Source organism: Sebastes umbrosus, chromosome 13, assembly GCF_015220745.1.
Source record: "Sebastes umbrosus isolate fSebUmb1 chromosome 13, fSebUmb1.pri, whole genome shotgun sequence".
Classification (NCBI taxonomy): domain Eukaryota; kingdom Metazoa; phylum Chordata; class Actinopteri; order Perciformes; family Sebastidae; genus Sebastes; species Sebastes umbrosus.
Genome location: NC_051281.1, coordinates 19,688,181 through 19,707,269, shown reverse-complemented (window position 1 = coordinate 19,707,269; position 19,089 = coordinate 19,688,181). Strand labels below are relative to the sequence as shown.

The window sequence follows — 19,089 nt, the reverse complement described above, 5'->3', positions numbered from 1 at the left end:
TCGGCATTCTGGCCGTCGCTATCTTGGTTTTTGGTCGTCCCCATGTTGGCTTTTGAAGTGACTCGAGAGGGTGGAAGTAAGTACAACCGAACGTTGAATAAGACATTTCTAGGCCACCAAAAATCATAATTAACTTTCTGAAAACACACTATGAAAGGGTTAAAGTTGTAAGACGAAAACACGGACAACGTCCAGACCGGACAACGCCGTGGAAGCGACCTGTCAATCACAAGGTAGCCACGCCCTAAAGCATACCCTGCTTTATGGTCTGTTTGACTCTAAATGGGACCATAATTTACTAAATGAACATCATGCTGTATTGAAGAAGACTTGAAACTAGCGATTGAAACCATAAACTCATGTTTACAATGTTTACTGAGGTAATAAATCAAGTGAGACGTAGGCTCATGTTCTCATAGACTTCTATACAATCAGACTTCTTATTGCAACCAGAGGAGTTGCCCCCTGCTGGCTGTTAGAAATAATGCAAGTTTAAGGCACTTCAGCGTTGGATTCACTTCTCAGACCCGGAAGTAGCCGCCTGATTGAAACACACGTTGATGTAATGTTGCCTTTCAGCAGTGGTGGAAAGTAACTAAGAACATTTATTTGAGTACAGTTTTGAGGTATTACGTTAGTATTTTCATTTCATGCCACTTTATACTTATAGTTCACTTCATTTTGGAAGGAAATATTTTAATTCTTACTAAAAACATCTTACAGCTTCAGCTACTAGTTATTTTACAAATTATTTTACATACAAAACATGACGCTTATGAATTATGATGCATTGTTATCAATTAAACCATGCGCCAGTATACAAAATTACTAAAACTAGTTCTACTTCAACCACCTATAGTATATACAATATACTACTACTACTACTACTACTTTTACTTATGTAAATTATTTAAATATTTCCTTTCAGAGTTGTTTTTATTTAGTTGTTTTCAGTTTGTGTTACCAACACCATTGTTTCAAGCAATTCCTGCCCAACCACGACTAACATTTAAAATTACATCCTTGCAGTCATGGAGCACACGTCACAGCCACCGTAACATTACAACTCTCACAGGAGCTGTCACCAGTAATGACCTATCCAGCCTGTAGGTCTCCACAGTTCCCTGCAGGGCTCAATGAAGCAGAAAATAGGAAAAAAACAAACCAACAGAGTTAGTGCCTCTAAAAACCTTATCTGGAGCTTTTCTGTCAGCTGTCCTCTCTTATTCTCCCAGCACTCCTCCTCCCACTTTCTGTTCCTTTCACCTTCACTGAACTCTCCTGCATCAGTCTTATTTGAATGCTGCTTCATGCCCTTGCGTTGATGGGTTGTTTGTGTCATTTCACCCACTAATTAAGAGGAAAGGGCAGCGTGGGCTCAGGAAAAGGCTGTCACTCCTCCACAAAGACCAGCAGAGAGAGAGAGAGAGCACAGAGCCAAAGGCGGAAAATGGATGATTTGGTTTGGTCGTGTTGCGTTGTTGGTTGTGACTGCAGAAACAAAAGACTACCAGGAAGACAGATCTGGACTTTAAGGGGAGACAGAGCAAGAAAGTTAAATGAGCTGTTCAGTGATGACTTCAGTGCGAGTTAACTTTGTCTGGGAGTCACAGCAACCTTTAAAACCAACCAACGTGTGAGAAATACAAAACAGGAACTTTTCTCCTCCTCATAGATAAAACAGCAGCAGTACTGTGCTCACTGGTGCATGAAGCTGATATTTTTATTAATGCTTTATTATTTATTGCTGTTTTATAAAACATACTCATGTTTAAAAATAATCTGTTACGTTAAAATTGCATCACCAAAGATAAAAAAGGACTCAGCCAGCAGAGCGTGACAGACAAACAGCCCTGATGTAAAACATAATCTCCAGATTTGGCAGGCTTTAATATTTCATATAATGCAGGAAATATCAAGACTAATGAGCAACCCTCAAATAAATGTCAAACAACAACTGATGCGGCTTCAATTCTGGGTTTAATCTGTACAGTGACTGCCTGGCATGAGAATCAGCCATGATAGCAGCTCTGGTTTAGTAGTGGTGTCTTGAGCTGAATGTTAACGTCAGCATGCTAACATACTAACAATGACAATGTTAACATGCTGATGTTTATCAGGTATAATCAAAGAGTATAGAAGCAATGAGACGAAACTCCGGTGTTTTTTTGACAACAGCCTCTGCCGCCATTTTGGACTGAAAACGCTTATTATATTTATCATATTTTATTTAACCAACACAGGCCGTTTTGGTAGAATATGACAATAGAACAAAAATAATTTTGTTTCACTTTTGTACGGCCCTTTTTAGGTGGACGTTTAGGCTACTGGCGTCTGGTAGTCGTTCAGTCCAAAATTGAGGAAGTGTAGCTTTGCTGCTGGGTGCTGATGCTTCAATGGAACGAACAATTGACTTTCACTTCTTGGCGATATACCTTCTGTGGTATAATGTTTACCATGTTCACCATCTTAGATCAGCGTGTTAGCATATGCTAATTAGCACTAAAGCACAACTGGAGCTGAGGAAATATCGTTAGTTTTGCAGGTATTTAGTCATAAACTGAAGTATTGTCAAGATTTCAGTTTCATTTCATCGTCGGATTACCAACCACACAAAGCGATCAACAGCTATGTTGGAGCGTATCTATGTTCTCCAGCTCAATATCCTTTTAATATGACACATTAAGGAGACCTTTCAAATGGTTTTATGTTCTCAGAAAAGATTTTTTGCAAATGTTAACTGGGTCAATATGTTGAAAACACCCACCCACCTTTATAGTCTACTGACTTCATACTCTTGAAACCTACACCAGCACATTTTTACCATTCAAGCTGCATTTGTTCGTTCTTTTGCAGTTTGGACTGCGAAGATAGCCCGTACCAAAATCTTACAATGTCAGTCTATAGGGGCCTGGGAACATAGGGATGACCCATCTGCCCCTGCAGCCTATATACTTGTAATGGGATTATTTACAGGAAGGACAAGAGCTTTCTGTGTGACAGGTGACAGAGGCACCAAACAAAAGCTTCTTTCTTCCTCAATCATCAGTATAATCGACTCTTACCATGTCTGCAGGCTAATTTTCTTCTGCCAGAAACAGCAGTGAAATGGTCCAGATTTCAAGCCACAGTCTGCCTTCTACACCACAGATCTGGCACCGTTTGGGCTCACGATAGAAACTGTGAGACGGTTCAAGTGAAGGCCGTCTGGTTGTTGGATAAACACACACATATTCAGTGCAGAGTATTTGAAATCTGAAAGAAAGATGTAGGGAAACAGATCTTTAAGAAACTCTGTCAGAGATTATCAATAGATAAAACTTAGATTACCGGACCAATGTGGTGAAAAGGGAGCTGAGCTCTCCATTTACTGGTCCATCTACGTTCCAACCCTCACCTATGGTCATGAGCTTTGGGTAGTGACCAAAAGCTCGAGATCGCGAATACAAGCGCCCAAAATGAGTTTCCTTTGTAGGGTGGCTGGGCTCAGCCTTAGAGATAGGGTGAGGAGCTCAGACATCCAGAGGGAGCTCAGAGTGGAGCCGCTGCTCCTTCGCGTCGAAAGGGGCAAGCTGAGGTGGTTCGGGCATCTGATCAGGATGCCTCCTGGACACCTCCCTTTGGAGGTTTTCCGGGCACGTCCAACTGGTAAGAGGCCCTGGAGTATATCCAGAACACGCTGGAGAGACTATATATCTCGTCTGGCCTGGGAATGCCTCGGGGTCCACCAGGAAGAGCTGGAGAACGTTGATGGGGAGAGGGACGTCTTGAATTCCCTGCTTAGCCTGCTGCCCCCGCGACCCGGCCCCGGAGAAGCAGAAGAAAAAATGGATGGATGGATGGATGGAAAACTCCGATTAAAAAAGGATTATCTTTTTATGAACTTTCCACAGCAAAACCCTTTTGTTATTCAGCGTGTTAAAGATTTCCGTGTACGAGCACTTAAAGAACAAGAGACAAGAGGTTTTTAGATTGAGGCTAGATCTCATTAACCCAGTTTCAGTCGTGGCCTCTGCTGCTTCTTCACAGAGAGAAAGAGAGAGACGTTCGGGTTATAAACAGCTCCCTCTCCTTCCACCAACATGGCTGAATATTTCATAGCACTCATTCCTGTTTAACTGCTGCTCGCCTGCCATATTTTATTGCACTTTGTCTTTTCGATGCACTACCGTAACGGCTAATGGACAGAAGGGAATCCTCTGAAAGTGTGTGTGTGTGTGTGTGTGTGTGCAGAACAGTGTTACCATTAATCAAAGTGTAACAACTGAACTGCATGTGTAATTCAAAACTGAGTGGACGCTAATGGATTATGATTTTCTTTTAAGATTAGCCTTGTGTCATTTCAGTTTTATTACACTGTATGTGGGTACATTAGCATGGCCTCAACACAGAGGAGAATTCAGTGTTTGGAGGACAGATAAGTGTCTGGGCTGGCTGAGCCTCCGGGACGGATCGATGAATAAAGATCCTGCAGCAAAGACAAGCTGCTGTTTTAGAGCACTCCTGGATTTTTAAAAAGGATGTATTAACAGTTATCAAGATCCACTTGGCAACTTCTTTCCACGCTAATCAGAAGCCAGAAGAGTTTATGTGCTGAGGATCGTGTTGGTGAGTGAATTTCAAGTGGTGACTTTCATTCAAACACAGAACTTATGAAATAATAAAACAAATTCAGTTCTACATGCGAGCTCTCAGCGACCCAATCCTGTCTATCAGCCAAAACAACTGCATCAGTAAAATAAGCATGCACAAACTAATATTTGGAGCACAATATTTCAACAGAAAGGGCATCCTGACAATTACTGAATCCTCACATATACGTAAAGCCTTCAGAGATGCTTCAGTAACTTGCACTTTGCAATTAGCTGCTTCCTTGATATCACTTTCTGATAATAAGGCATCATTTATTAAGATGTTATAAGGATGTAATGGCTTTATTAATGGTTAATAGAGATTGTATAGATTAGTTATAATTTATAAGCCATTAATAAGGTTATCCAGGTGGTGCTGTTTGGTAATCTATATATAAATACTCATCATGTCTGCAAGTTTTAAATGATAGTAAGTCATTAATTAAAAGAGTATTTTGATATTTGGGAAATATGATAATTCACTGTGTTGGAGTTAGATGAGAAGATCACATACTGTAGAATATACACTGTTTATAATGGCGACGTCTTTATAGGGGATGGATGGATGGGTGAAATGTCGGACTTTACTACGGGAGACCACTGTTTGTTTCCCGTTTCCTACCGACAGTCAACACTAATTTCTTTATACTGTGACCCGATCGTTCCCTAACTTTACCACGTGTTTATGACCATAACAACAAAGATACCTTAACCTTAAAGAAGTAGTAATTTAAGTTTCCCTAAACCTAACCAAACCTCAACCATAGTGTTGCCACATCAAAAAATAGATTTATTTGTGTAACAGTTTTGGACAAATAAAAGATATTGTCCTTCTGATAGACAGAAAACAATTACATCTGTTGATATGGAAGGCTCAGACTAACGACATATTTTTCTCCTGTGGTTTGGAGGATTTGTTATTTGGTCCAGATGTTCTGCAGGAAGTGTGATCCTGGAGGAGGATAAACACCAGCAACCTGCCAACCCAAGAGTTGTTCTTATTAATGGCTTATAACTGATCATTAGTATGACTTATTAACCATTAGTAACAGGTTATACACTCTTTATAAAACAGGTTCTTATTAGAAATGATACTCCTGTCTGTATAAGCAAAGCACTTTGGGGAAAACCTTCAACACCAGCACTGAATGTGATGAGTACAGAGTCACATAACAACAAACAGATGCAAACCTTCAACACAGGATGTCTCTGAAGTGACAGTCCAGATGGCTCTTACAATCAGGTACACAATGCAGCTCTACCAGAGGAAATAAAACAGCCAATTAAAGGCGCTCAGCTGAATGAACTCCTACAGTATGCAGACACTGTGTCTCTGTGCTAAGAACCAACACAGTGAATACGAACATTTCTATGTGGACTTTGCCCTTTACAACAAATATGGGCGAGGTCGACAGGTCAAGATTATGGGATTAAAATGTGTATGAAACAGAGAACTACATTACAATCCTACACCTGTGAGTCTCCACCTTTAGTGACATCATAAAGTATGTGACTTTACGTCGATAAGAACGCTCAGTTTGACCTGATGGAGAACAAAACGTTGTCTAATGCCTTGAAAAAAGATAGACAAGGAGTTCAGGTTTAGAGGCCCCACCTTTGTGCACTTTACCTTGGATTATCTTTTAACCGACTGTAGTTTATTGTCCCTCTTTACAATTGTATCATCACAGTATTCCTCATATAGAGAGATCATGGTTAATAATTCTCATTAATAAATTATTTTTTTTAACAAAATGTGCCACTGCAAGAAATAAAAAGTACAGTAACATCATCCCAAACTAACACGCTAAACTATGATTATGAACATGGTAAACATTATACCTGCTTAACATCAGCGTTGTCTTTGTTAGCATGCTGATGTTAGTATTCAGCTCAAAGCATCACTGCGTCGAAGTTACTCACAGAGCCGCTAGCATGGCTGTAGACTAGTCTTGTTTATCATTTCTTATTCACTGTTCTAATGTTTTATTAATGCAAATCACGTGTGTTTATATTTATATATATTGCGATATAGATATATATATATATATATAAAATTGTTTGAACAAAATAATATAAACTCAAAGTCCAGTTACATTAGCTTTCTAGTGCATGTCACGGTTTCAAGTGCATGTCATGGTTCAGGTTGTTCTCATACACCGTTCATAGCTATATCTACAAAAAGTAATGCACTGGATTTCGTATATATCCCACAAAATCAATACGTACTGTATGTAATTTAGGTAATTGTGAACCAGGAAGTGTAAAGAGCGACTAACGCCACGTAACCAAGTTGTTTCCTGTGAAGGTGGAAGTTTATTTTGAAATAACTGGAGAGGAAATTGACACATGCGTCTTGTGTTGCTGGTTCTTTGTAGGAAAATGCACAAAAAATGATATCGTATGAACCGTTCTATGGGGATACATGTTGTGTTGAAAGCTCTCCATAAAGCTTGTAAATGGACCTTGAGTTAAAATGATTTTGTTTGTTAACCGATGTCAAGAATGACCTTTCAAGCTCAAATCCAATTGATTGTAATGTATTTAAACTGCATGTTAAATCTTTAAAATAAGAAAGACATTTTAATAATATTCCTTTAAATGTCATCATTTTGTCGTTTTTTCCACTAAAACCTGAAAAATATCACAATCCAAGTTTGTTGTTTTTAATGTTTATAATTACATAACACTGAGGCTGTGACTCCCAGTCATGTCATTACAGCTGTCCTTATTAATCTGTTCAAATATATTTATTGATTAAACACCCTGATGTGCACGACTTGCTAACAATGAATCTAATTAATGTCAGTGTTTGATGTACGCTCTCCTGTGTTGACTTTTCCACACAGCACACCCTGGTCAACATGCTGGTGCTGGGAAATAATAAAATAATGATGTCATTTTAAATGAAAGGGTTCATTTGGAGCATGTGTGCATCCACACATTAGTTTGATATGCAGGTTGCAGTGTCCCAGCATCCCCCTCAGAGGTTCAGTTCAACACCACGGAGCGCCCACAGTGGATGGCATGTATCCATACACATTAGAGGTTTAGAGAGGGCGACACAGAGGCATCACTCTCTGACCAGAAATCTATTACCCATCTGAGTCATTCCTCTCAGCACTGCCTCCAAATTACATTTGTGCTTTTTTTAAGTGTTTTTTCTGCCCTCCCACACCTGCAGTGTTGGTGTGTGTGGACGGGCTTCCACTGATTGCCCCGCTGCGACCGTGATTGAAAGGGGACGCGATGCATCTCTGAGGTGGCGTGGGGCTACAGGCTGCATACCAAACGGGGTATGCACTAGAGAGCCATGGATAAAGGGAAGCATCAGAGAGTGGGAGGGAGGGAAACCCCGCAAAACACGGCACTACAGAGATCAGAGTTATTGAATGCAGCAGCACAGACGAGCTTTGTTGCAGCAGCACAGGTCATCAGCAGAGTTAATCTGGATATAATCATGCAGATTATTGTAGGTTTAATAAGCTAGTATTCAATGTGGCTCGCGTTTTAATGGCAGGCTTTCAGTGCATCTCAATTACACTTGTCCTGTTCATTGTTTGCGAGAATACAAGAGTGTACAGGATTTATGTGAGAAACAGAAGAGGTGCCAACAGAACTGCCCTATTGAGTCAGAAAGCCGTAAGTAGTAGGTTTAATAAACTAATATTCAATGTGGCTCACGTTTGAAAGGTTGGCGGGACCCGAGGTCAAAGTTGAAATAATTTTAAGTTTGAGCGCAGCGCTCCTTGGGACCAGTGGGCAACTCCGGGGATCTGAAAAGTGAAGCCAATGCTGAAGTGCCTTAAAATTGCATTCTTTCTAATAGCCAGCAGGGGGCGACTCCTCTGGTTGCAAAAACAAGTCTGATTGTATATAAGTCTATGAGAAAATGAGCCGACTTCTCACTTGATTTATTACCTCAGTAAACATTGTAAACATGAGTTTATGGTCTCAATCGCTAGTTTCAAGTCTTCTTCAATACAGCATGATGTTCATTTAGTAAATTATGGTCCCATTTAGAGTCAAATAGACCATAAAGCAGGGTATGCTTTAGGGCGGGGCTACCTTGTGATTGACAGGTTGCTACCACAGCGTTGTCTGGTCTGGGAGTTTTCTGTGTTTTTCCACTTATATAGCTGATATAGCGCTCTTGATTTATCTGTCTAGTTTGTTGTTTCTCTGTGACAAAGTAATTTTGTTTTTGTAATTGTACATACTGCTTTCATGGAAATACATTTCTGTTGTATAATAATCATACTATAACGGATTCTGGTCTTAACTCAGTTTTGACCAAACGTATAGTCGCAGCTCTTTGGTTTTGTAGGTCAGAGTACATCAGTCTGGCACCATGAGCTGCAGCCTGTCACAGAAACGCCTGAGATAATAACTCATACATGTGTGAATGTATGTGCCTGCACGCACGCACGCACACACACACACTTCTACTGTGTCTTGGCAGATCTTGGAGACGCAGACCTCTAATGCAGTGTGACTGCACTCCCCAGGGCTTCTTTCTGCTCCGCTGGATGAGCTTTGGCTGCCTGCATGGAGAGAAATCAGGGAATCCCTTCTTTCTCTGGCTTCTCCTCCTTTATTCACCCATTTATTCCCCCTGCAGCAGCCTTGTGTGTGTGAGCTGTATAAAACCTTGGTTATCATTAGTGAGCTATTCTCCCTGTGACAATGATAAAACAGCCTCAGCAGATAGTGAATCTACTGCTTACAGGAGCCAAATGAACCAATTTAAGGAAGCGTCACTATGACAAATTATGTGGCAGGGAGTTTTTTTACGCAGCAAAGGCTTGTTGTTCATGAAAACAACAGCAATGTAAAATTGCCTACTCAGGGATGTTAACATATTTTTCTTTTTGAGAAAGCTTTTACTTAGGCTGCTTATTTTAATATTGCATCCACTTACAGGGCTTCATAATGAACCTAATGATAATGTATGAACTCGTGGCTGTTATTTTAACTTGTTAGTACAACATGCTTTGTTTTAATTTACAGCTGTTTCCAGTCTTAAACACAATGATCTGATGGCTGATAGAAAACACTGGCTACATATTGTCTGTGGCTAAGTAAGTAGCCACTTTGGCCAGTTTGGTGGCCAGTCTGACAGGTCTAATAGCCACTTTCATGAGTTGAATTGGCCTTTTCAGACTACAGTACATTGGCGGCTTAAACTGGCAAATTAGAATGTAACACTTGCTGCCAAATAACTACAGTAATCAAGACTAAACCATGATTAGTCCATTATTTTTAACCTGAAGTCAATCTTCAGTATTTCAGTTAAATCAGAATTTAAGCAATTACTGCATGTAATTTAGTGTTGAAACAAGTAGTAATTTTGATAACAGACTAATCATTTAAAGCAATAGATAATAACATTTTGGGAAATCAGCTTAGTGGCTCTCCAGAGTTAAAAGGAGAAGATTATTGCTGGACAGATGTGAGAGTGGTATTGATCGTTTCATCTAATTGTCTAATTATTTCAGACTCAAATGTGAGGATTTACTGCTTTTCTTTCATTTATATCAGCGTAAATAAAAATATATTTGAAATTTATTCTGGTGGTCAGATAAAACGTGCAAATTTGATGATCAATGAATTGATTTACAGCTGCGAGGATTAATTGATGAATCAAACTGTCATCTTTAAGTTGTTTCTCTTGTTCCTATAATAATCTTTAGCTTCTTAATGCAGGGATTCACTGCTTTTGTTTGTTTTATTTGATAGTAAAGAGAATATATATCAGTTTTGGACGATTGGTTCGGACTAGGGATGCACCAATACGACTTTTTCAGTCCCGATACTGATAGCGATACCTGGGCTTTGAAGTATTGGCCGATACCGAGCACCGATCCGATACCAGTGTTTAATTAATAAGCTGTATGTATGCCTCACTGTGTGGAAGTGACTGGGATCATTCTTTTATGTGTAGGCTTGACTTAAACATCACTTTACTAACTTTGTAATACACAATGTAACAAATAAATACATATATTAATTTATATTATATATATATATATTTACTGAATTGTTATTTATTATTAAATAATAAATCGTACACCAGCAACTTGGTAAAAACAATCTTCAAAATTATCAGGAATTACAATTCAAGTGTAAATCTGTTTAATGCAGCAACAAATTGGTCAAAACTTAAACAGGAATTCAAATTCCAATGTGCAATGTATACAGTATATAAACATACTGTAGAATTAAATGTAATAGATCGGCCCCATTATCACGATACCCGATCCAGCTGTTTGAGTCAGTATCGGCCCGATACCCGATCTGGTATCTCATTATTAGTTGTGGATTATGAGTTATAATCATTAGCTGCAGCCTTAAATTGATTGAACAATGAAACTAGTCAGCCCTACAGCCATAATGTCATTCATACATCCTGACCTGCATGCATCATGTATACCAACATCAAACCTGCAGTATGATGACTTCTGGTTCCTGAATAGAGGCTTTAAATCCTGCTGCTGACAACATCTCACCACCTTTCAAAAGAAGCTTTCGTTTCTTTCATCTTAAACTGGATACATCTTCTCTGCTGTGAGTGGCAGCATCAAACGCAAAAGCCTATAACACCAACTAATCTGAGCTGAATTGTAATTAGGTCAGCAAGTTGCTACATCATCAAAGTGTACCTTTACACGTCTCCACACCTGGTTGCACCTTCAAGACACTGAGCCATGATATCCAAACCAGCCCTGCAGACATTAAGCATCTCATCAGTGACACCAGTCTTCCCTTGAGAAGCCCTGGGATATCCCAGAGTCTCCACATGAAACTACCACAGACAAGGTCATCGTTAATTAACACGTATAGGACCTTTACATTGATTGAACATCAAGCTTCAAAAATGCCTTGAAAAGGTAAAGTCACATCAGGTGATCAATTGATCTATACCCTCCTTGTCTAACTGCTGCCTCCCACATCATGACATAATGGTTTAATTACAAGTTAATTAATGCAACATATTCTCAGCACATTATTAAATCCAATTGGTTTGACTGCAGGTTAATCTACCGTCGAAACCAGCTGGGAGGAAGCGAGAAAAGGAGCTTTTTTTGCTGCATTGCACCTGCACAAACGCGCTCAACTTTACCCGGTGAAGTGGGTCTGTCTAGTCCGGCTGATGTGAGACTAATCCTCCCTCTCAGGTCGTGGTCTGATGGGGGTCTGGTGGGGGTCTGATGTGGACAGACAATAACACAAATAACTGAAGAGAGACACTCAAACAGCGGCTGACTGTGCCATATGTCAGAGGAAACGCGGCGGTGCTTGGTGTCCCGGTGTTGCTGCCGGTTGACCTGCAGAGCGGCGGAGTCTTACCTGCTGGCTGCGGCGGTGAACCGGTGGTGGAGCACCGACCGACCGGCAGGCTGTGGAGAGAGTCAGTCCCGGGATCAGACGGTACAGACCGTAGACGTGAGTGTTGTCGGTGCGCCTCGGCACCGTCTGAACGCAGAGAGATCCACAGCCACAGCCAGGGTGTTCCCTACAGGAGGGGGCGTGGTGTGTGTGTGCGTGTGTGTGTGCGTGTGTGTGTGTGTGTGTGCGTGTGTGTGTATGTGTGTGTCTCACAAATAGGCTTACTTCTGACAATGCGACATTTGTTTCTGCACAAACTCAGACTCCTGTTGTTGTTTTCTATGAAATTCACTTCTATTAATGACCCAGTTGTGCTGCTGGGTCATTGTTTTCTATATACTGCAGTGTGTTGTGCTGTCTGTGTGTGTGCTCTAAATTAGGTTGAGGGAAACTCCTTATTGTCACTGGTGGTACATTATGTATTATGGATTTCCCCGCTGAGATCCTCTGAGAGTCTGTATTTCTGTGGTTATGGCTGGAGCTCTGCTGCAGTGACAGTTTGTTTAGTATTGTATGAAATAAATGGGTTGGGCACAAACAGGGCTGTGAAAAGAGATGGTGAGATGGGGGGAAACACAATATCAAAATAAGAGGACCTTAGGACCTTAGTTTAGGAGCATAAAAAATAACCCGTTTATCTGTGCTTTTGTTTACTAACCTGAACTTTCATTGTGACCTCTCTCTCGCTTATTGTACCACAGCCATTGTTGTTTTTATATGCATGTTGCTCTCTCTGTGTTGCAGGTCAAGTTTAGCAATGTAGTATAATGATATCCTGCATAACATCTTTTCTAACATCATATTCTCCTCTTTATCACTCTGCATGTCTTATTTCAATATGTGTTTTAATTGCATAATCTGTGTTACGGTGTTACGACTACAGTTCAAAAACAGTCTTTTAGTTAACTCTGGTGCATTTACAGCAGTGATTAAATCCACTTTGCCCATGTTAGATAAATAACAAATAAAATGAAAACTTAAATACATACACATGTAGTTGTGTGCCACACTGCATTATTATCATAACAGGAGCTCAACCTTTTACACAAAAGCACACATGAAACATATTGTGACACATGGAAAGTTCACATTTACGTGCAATTTTTCGCATGAAATTTAACATGATTACATGTGAAAACAATAATTTCACATATTATATTCAAGGATTCAATAATTATTATTATAATTATTATTATAATTATTTTTATTGTTATTATATATTGTTATTATACATTATTTTGCAATTAGATAGAATATAAACAATAACATAGACAATAATACTATACAAAAGTGGCACTAAAGGAATAAATTATATATCTATATCTATATATAGAGAGATATAGATATATAGATATAGTATAGTATAGTATAGTATAGTATTGTATAGCATAGTATAGTATAGTATAGTATAGATATAGTATTGTATAGCATAGCATAGTATAGCATAGTATAGATATAGTATTGTGTAGCATAGTATAGCATAGTATAGCATAGTATAGTATAGTATAGATATAGTATTGTATAGTACAGTATAGTATAGTATAGTATAGTATAGTATTGTATAGCATAGCATAGTATAGTATAGTATAGTATAGAGATAGTATAGTATAGTATAGTATAGTATAGATATAGTATAGTATAGTATAGTATAGTATAGATATAGTATTGTATAGCATAGTATAGTATAGTATTGTATAGCATAGCATAGTATAGTATAGTATAGAGATAGTATAGATGTAGTATAGTATAGTATAGTATAGAGATAGTATAGATGTAGTATAGTATAGATATAGTATAGTATAGATGTAGTATAGTATAGATATAGATATAGTATAGTATAGTATAGTATAGAATAGTAAATATTTACAGTATTTTTCATATGAATGAGACGCCCTCTAAGGCGGATGGTGGTCTGGTGTTGCAGTGTGTGACTTCCACCACAGGGAGGCGACATAATAAAACCAGCTTCAGGAGGAGGAGAACTATCTTGTCTTCTTTTGTCTCTCAGTGACTCTTTGACTCTGACCAACAGGAAGTAAACAGCAACAATCAGTGAGCTGAGCCGGTGATAACAAAGACAACACTTACCTCTGCTCTACCTCTGCTCTATCTCTGATCTATCTCTGTATGAGAGACAGCAGCGATGGAGGAATATAACTCTGGAGATGAGGTAAAGCTGTCTTGAATAACATTTAATTTAACGCCAAACACGACACAACAGAGACGCCTCGGTCTGCTAACTAGCATGTCAGCTAACTAGCTGAAAGCTAACGGAGCAGTGGGTGCGGTTCTCTGTCATCACATTCAGCTGCATCTATCATGTAAACAGAATATTAACGACACACACTGAAAGCTACAGTGACAATTATAGAGATAAATAGTCCATAGCTTATTATATATAAAGAAAGAAACATCACAGAATGGAAATATTCCTATTTCTCTTGTTTAATGAAAATGTGCTACTTCATTTATGGTGTATTTTAATTACATTTTGTCTTTTCCCTTCCTTATTTTATATTATATATGCCTAGATTTGTTTTGTCAAAAAAATGTCACGAAAAAAGTCATGGTATAGTATGTCTAAAAATGTCATTTAAAGGTCCCATATTATGCTCATTTTCAGGTTCATACTTGTATTTTGTGTTTCTACTAGGACATGTTTACATACTGTAATGTTAAAAAAAACTTTATTTTCCTCATACTGTCTGCCTGAATATATACCTGTATTTACTCTCTGTCTGAAACGCTCCGTTTTAGTGCGGAATTGCAACAGAATTGCATTCCTAGGCAACAGCATGGGTCCATGTGTACTTCCTGTCAGCTGATGACATTCACATACACTGCAACCAGGAAATAAACTGGGACGCATTTAGAATGTTTACGTTTAAAATTGTGTCAAGGTTCTAAATATTGAATATTTGTGACATCACGAATGGGCAGAAATCCTGACGGCTTGTTTCAAATGCAGAGTTTCTGAATACGGGCTGTGTGTATTTTCCTGTGGATTGAGCGTTTCAATACTTTCGCAGTATTTATATAGGACTTAAGCCTGCTTTATAATAAAAAAAACATGTAAATCTCACATTTTTATAATATGGGACCTTTAAAAAGTCATAGTATAGTATGTCAAAAAATGTCATTTCATTTTTGTTTTGTTACCTGCTCTTCATTGATTTACTGTAATATGTTGCCTTGTGTTGTATTATGTTGTTTATGAATTGGAAAACTTAGACAATTGACAAATATTAGATACACAGTTTTATTATTTATTAATTTTAGTGAAATTGTCAATACATTTCTTCTTAAAAAAGATTTGATTTGATAATGAAATACATCTTTATTTCTGTATGGTTTGTGCTAAATACTTTATTGTGACACACTTTGTAAGTTTACACATCTGTACTTACTTACTTAATATATCTAGTTATTTTACACCTGCTGGAAGGATGTAAGGTATTCTACAGAGTTGGGGTTTTGCATTTTGCACACCACTTTGCATTTGGCTCAGGCCACACTACATTCGTTTGTACAACATTGTACAAATGAATGTACAACATTAAATCAGACCAACAATTTATGTCTACAAAAGTTTTGCCTCAATAAATGTATTAGTGTGCATATAAATGTTTAAAGCCAAGCATTGTTAGACATGTTTACTTGTGTATCCATTGGTAAAAGGTTAGTAGGAGAATAAATGCCTTGCTGTTGACATGGATGTAAACGATGTGAAATCATTACACTTTTTATAACTTGTAAAATGACACCTGCTGTGTCATGCACATATTGACTGTTATATAGAAAAATTCACACTATATGATGGTTTCTTCATGCTAAAATAGGAAATAAAACAAACCTAACTAACCACATTTTTCCTTCTTTTTCAAACTTGACTGCAGGTTGTCTTTAATGCCGATGAGGTCAATATCTCAGTTAAAGAGGTACCTTTTAATTTCTGGAAACATTAATAAATATTTATTGTAAATCCACTATTTAATGTGATGACAGTGTACATGACTCTCTCTCTCTCTCTGTGCGTGGTTTTGTGTCAGTGTATCGAAGGTGTTATTGGTGGAACAGATTACAACCAGAGTAAAGTGAACCAGTGGACGGCCAGTATAGTGGAGCACTCTCTGACTCACCTGGTGAAACAAGGACGGCCGTTCAAATACATAGGTGAGCCAACTGCCTGTCATGTACAATAACATGAGACCTCAGGACGTACTGTTGACATGTGGAGCTTAAATGTGACTCATTAAACATGTGACTGAGTAAAACTGCTCTCTGATGTTTTGCAGTAAACTGTGCGATCATGCAGAAGAGCGGTGCTGGTCTCCACACAGCCAACTCCTGCTACTGGGACACTGCCACTGATGGTGAGAGATGACTTATAATTAGAGCTGGTATCATTTTCAAATGTGTTCAATACCAGTGACAATATGATACCTGAGTTTCAGTATGCATACCAAAACAATACTTTTTACAACGCCTTACTTTACCTACGGACTTTTTTCATATATTATATTATTTTAAATATATAGAGGCCAAATTCTCAAGTATGAAATCTACAATCATCTTTTGCATAATTATTATGTAAATCAGGAACCATCTGATTGCAAAATAAGTTTAATAAGATTATGAATCTGACCAAACATTTATACTTGATACATTTCTGTTGGAACCAAAAAGGTGCTGAGATTTGATACATAGCCCTTATTTTAAACATTTAAAAGTAGAATTGTCCCGACAGCAATCAATAAATCAAATGCTCTGACAAAAAAAGTGTCTGTGGCTGTCGCAGGACTGTAATTGGAGTCTTCCACAAGCTGCTAGTTTGACAGCTGTGAGAACTAACAATAACAATAGCCGTGTTCGTTTTACGTTTATTAATGTTTAATTACGTTCATAATGATAATTGTGGGAAGTGACTTTGGAGGGAGGCCTGAAGGGACAGACTTTGCAACTTTGTCTCTAGAGTTATGGACTTTTGGAGCGAGTGCTGCGAGCTGCTTTCATTGGAAAAGAGTTGGCAACACTGGCCTGGGTTTTTTGGTTGGATCATTTTTAAAAATCTAGTGCACTCTTGCTAGTTTATCAAGATCACCGACCCTGCCTTTAATAGAGATCGATAAATTGTCCAGACCAATTTTCGCTTATTACAGATATATTGGCATCAGCATTCACAGCATATAATATAAGATACTGTATGTTTGAGGTAATTTAGAAAGTGTTTACATTACATAGTTTGTCCACCAGGACACCCCTGACAAGTTATTTTTTTCCAATTGTAAAATGTCGGGCTGTCCTGAATACCATTTTTTGGGCTTCGAAGCTTCGGTGAGAAATATTCTAAGGTAGAAATATTCTAAGGTATTCAGCGCAGCGCAGCCCAGCACAGTTCTTCTGTCTGTCTCCATCTCCCTGTTTCAGTGCCCGGGACAGTGCCACCGCCGCAATACTGTACACACACGTACCTCTACATACAACACACAGCGATATTCGTCTGAGAATAACTAATAATAATTAATGTTGAAGATGAATAATGAATAATGTTGTGGGATTATTCCTTATTTCATGGACTATTTGGGGATTTATACATTTTTATTACAAACTTGTATATAAAAAAAACAAAAAACAAAGCATTCGAATACTGATTTGGAGGTTGATTTCCATGGCAACTGTCGAAACTTCAAAGCATTCGGGTCAGCCCTAGTAAAATGTCCCTCTAAGTACAAACTACTACTGTGTAATTTCTCCTGCTTGTTCGTGTCTTTCAGGAAGCTGCACAGTCAGGTGGGAGAATCGCACGATGTACTGTGTGGTCAGTGTGTTTGCTGTTGCGGTGGCGCTGTGAGCTGCTCTCTCTCTGTCCTGACACCGTCAATGTCTGAAGTTGGAAATGGCACCGTGACCAAGAAGCCATGAAGATCCTCTGATGATACCCTCTGTATGTACAAGTAACTTATTTCTCCCCACTGGCTTAAACAACGAAATGTCAGGAAGAGAGTTGTGGTTTGTGAGTCGACAGCCTGCGTTCGTGTGAGAAAATGTTGCTTTGTATGGACCAAGGTCAAGATTCAACCCTGAAGCAGTGCTTTGTTAAGAAACTACATCTCAAACATCACATGTTCTTTGATCAACAAATGTTGAGAGATTGAAAACTAAATATTTTCTCTCCGTATGTTGTCCCAAATGTTGTAATCTGTGCATACTGTAAAACTTGATTAGATTTTAGCCGTGCTAGCAGCAGCAGCAGCAAGGCTCTGCGGATGGCAGTGTCTGTCTGTCGGTTGGTTCAGACTGAAATATTGCTATTAACTATTGTATAGGGGTGTAAATCACAAGTTGCATCACGATACGATATTATATTGATTCTTTGGACAATGATATGATATTTGCTGATATCACAAAGTCTGCCACGATAACATTTTTTGATTTGATTCAATTCAGGGGCCTGCGATCAATATGAAGCGACATCATATGCCCATTTAATACAGTTAGCACTGCTTCGCCGAGTACAGCCTCATAGCGCTGCTAGCATGGCTGTAGACGCTTAGTCTTGTCTTCATTCATCACCTTCAGTACATTCCCAAATAAAAACAGTTGCTGTTGTGAAATGTTTGGTATTTAAGAAAAGTCTGTAGTAGCTGCCTGACCATTTGTATGAAGTGTCCCTACTAGTCTGCATTAATATTTGAATGACTGTTCTGTATCTGTATCTGTGCAGATATGAGAATATGTATTTCCTTCATGGTCAGAAAGACTAATGCACTTTTTCTAGACTTTCTCCTTAGAAATCCTTGATTTCTTCTGTAAAACTGAGTTCATTAACGATGTTTAATAAATTTAAATTATTGGAAAACATCTACAGTGCAGTCATTAAATGTATTAATAATCCACAGTTTTTTGCATCTGATTGAGTGTTGATCTACAAACCAGAATGTGTTTCGACTGACACAAAGGAGATAAATGTTACTATTGTGCAGTTTGTGTGTTCGTCCACTAGAGGTCAGCACAGCACTGTGTGTATGTAGTAACTGCTGCTCAGCTAAAAAAAATAAAACTACTGACA

General features: G+C 38.5%; 2 protein-coding genes across 4 annotated transcripts in view; one reads left to right on the top strand and one right to left on the bottom strand.

Moving 5' to 3' along the window:
• Positions 1-12,152, bottom strand: part of sytl5 (synaptotagmin-like 5) — a 42,059-nt gene extending 29,907 nt beyond the window's left edge. For all 3 annotated transcript variants that reach the window (XM_037789859.1, XM_037789862.1, XM_037789861.1), the window contains exon 1: positions 11,982-12,152. The gene's annotated coding sequence lies outside the window, so the exon portion shown is untranslated. The remainder of the gene's footprint in view (positions 1-11,981) is intronic.
• Positions 12,153-14,021: 1,869 nt separating this feature from the next.
• On the top strand, positions 14,022-18,885 carry LOC119500230 (dynein light chain Tctex-type 3-like). Its single transcript, XM_037789864.1, has 5 exons — positions 14,022-14,190; positions 15,917-15,958; positions 16,070-16,193; positions 16,316-16,393; positions 17,795-18,885. Exons 1-5 carry the CDS (start codon positions 14,164-14,166, stop codon positions 17,869-17,871), a joined length of 348 nt encoding a protein of 115 aa, XP_037645792.1. The 5' UTR covers positions 14,022-14,163; the 3' UTR covers positions 17,872-18,885.
• Positions 18,886-19,089: the final 204 nt, after the last annotated feature.

What these genes read in the sequence shown, in the direction of transcription:
- LOC119500230 (XM_037789864.1), top strand. Translation starts at nt 14,164, where the DNA reads ATGGAGGAATATAACTCTGGAGATGAG. An exon ending in TCAATATCTCAGTTAAAGAG is followed by an intron (nt 15,959 to 16,069) that starts GTACCTTTTAAT and finishes GTTTTGTGTCAG; the next exon opens with TGTATCGAAGGTGTTATTGG. An exon ending in CTGGGACACTGCCACTGATG is followed by an intron (nt 16,394 to 17,794) that starts GTGAGAGATGAC and finishes CGTGTCTTTCAG; the next exon opens with GAAGCTGCACAGTCAGGTGG.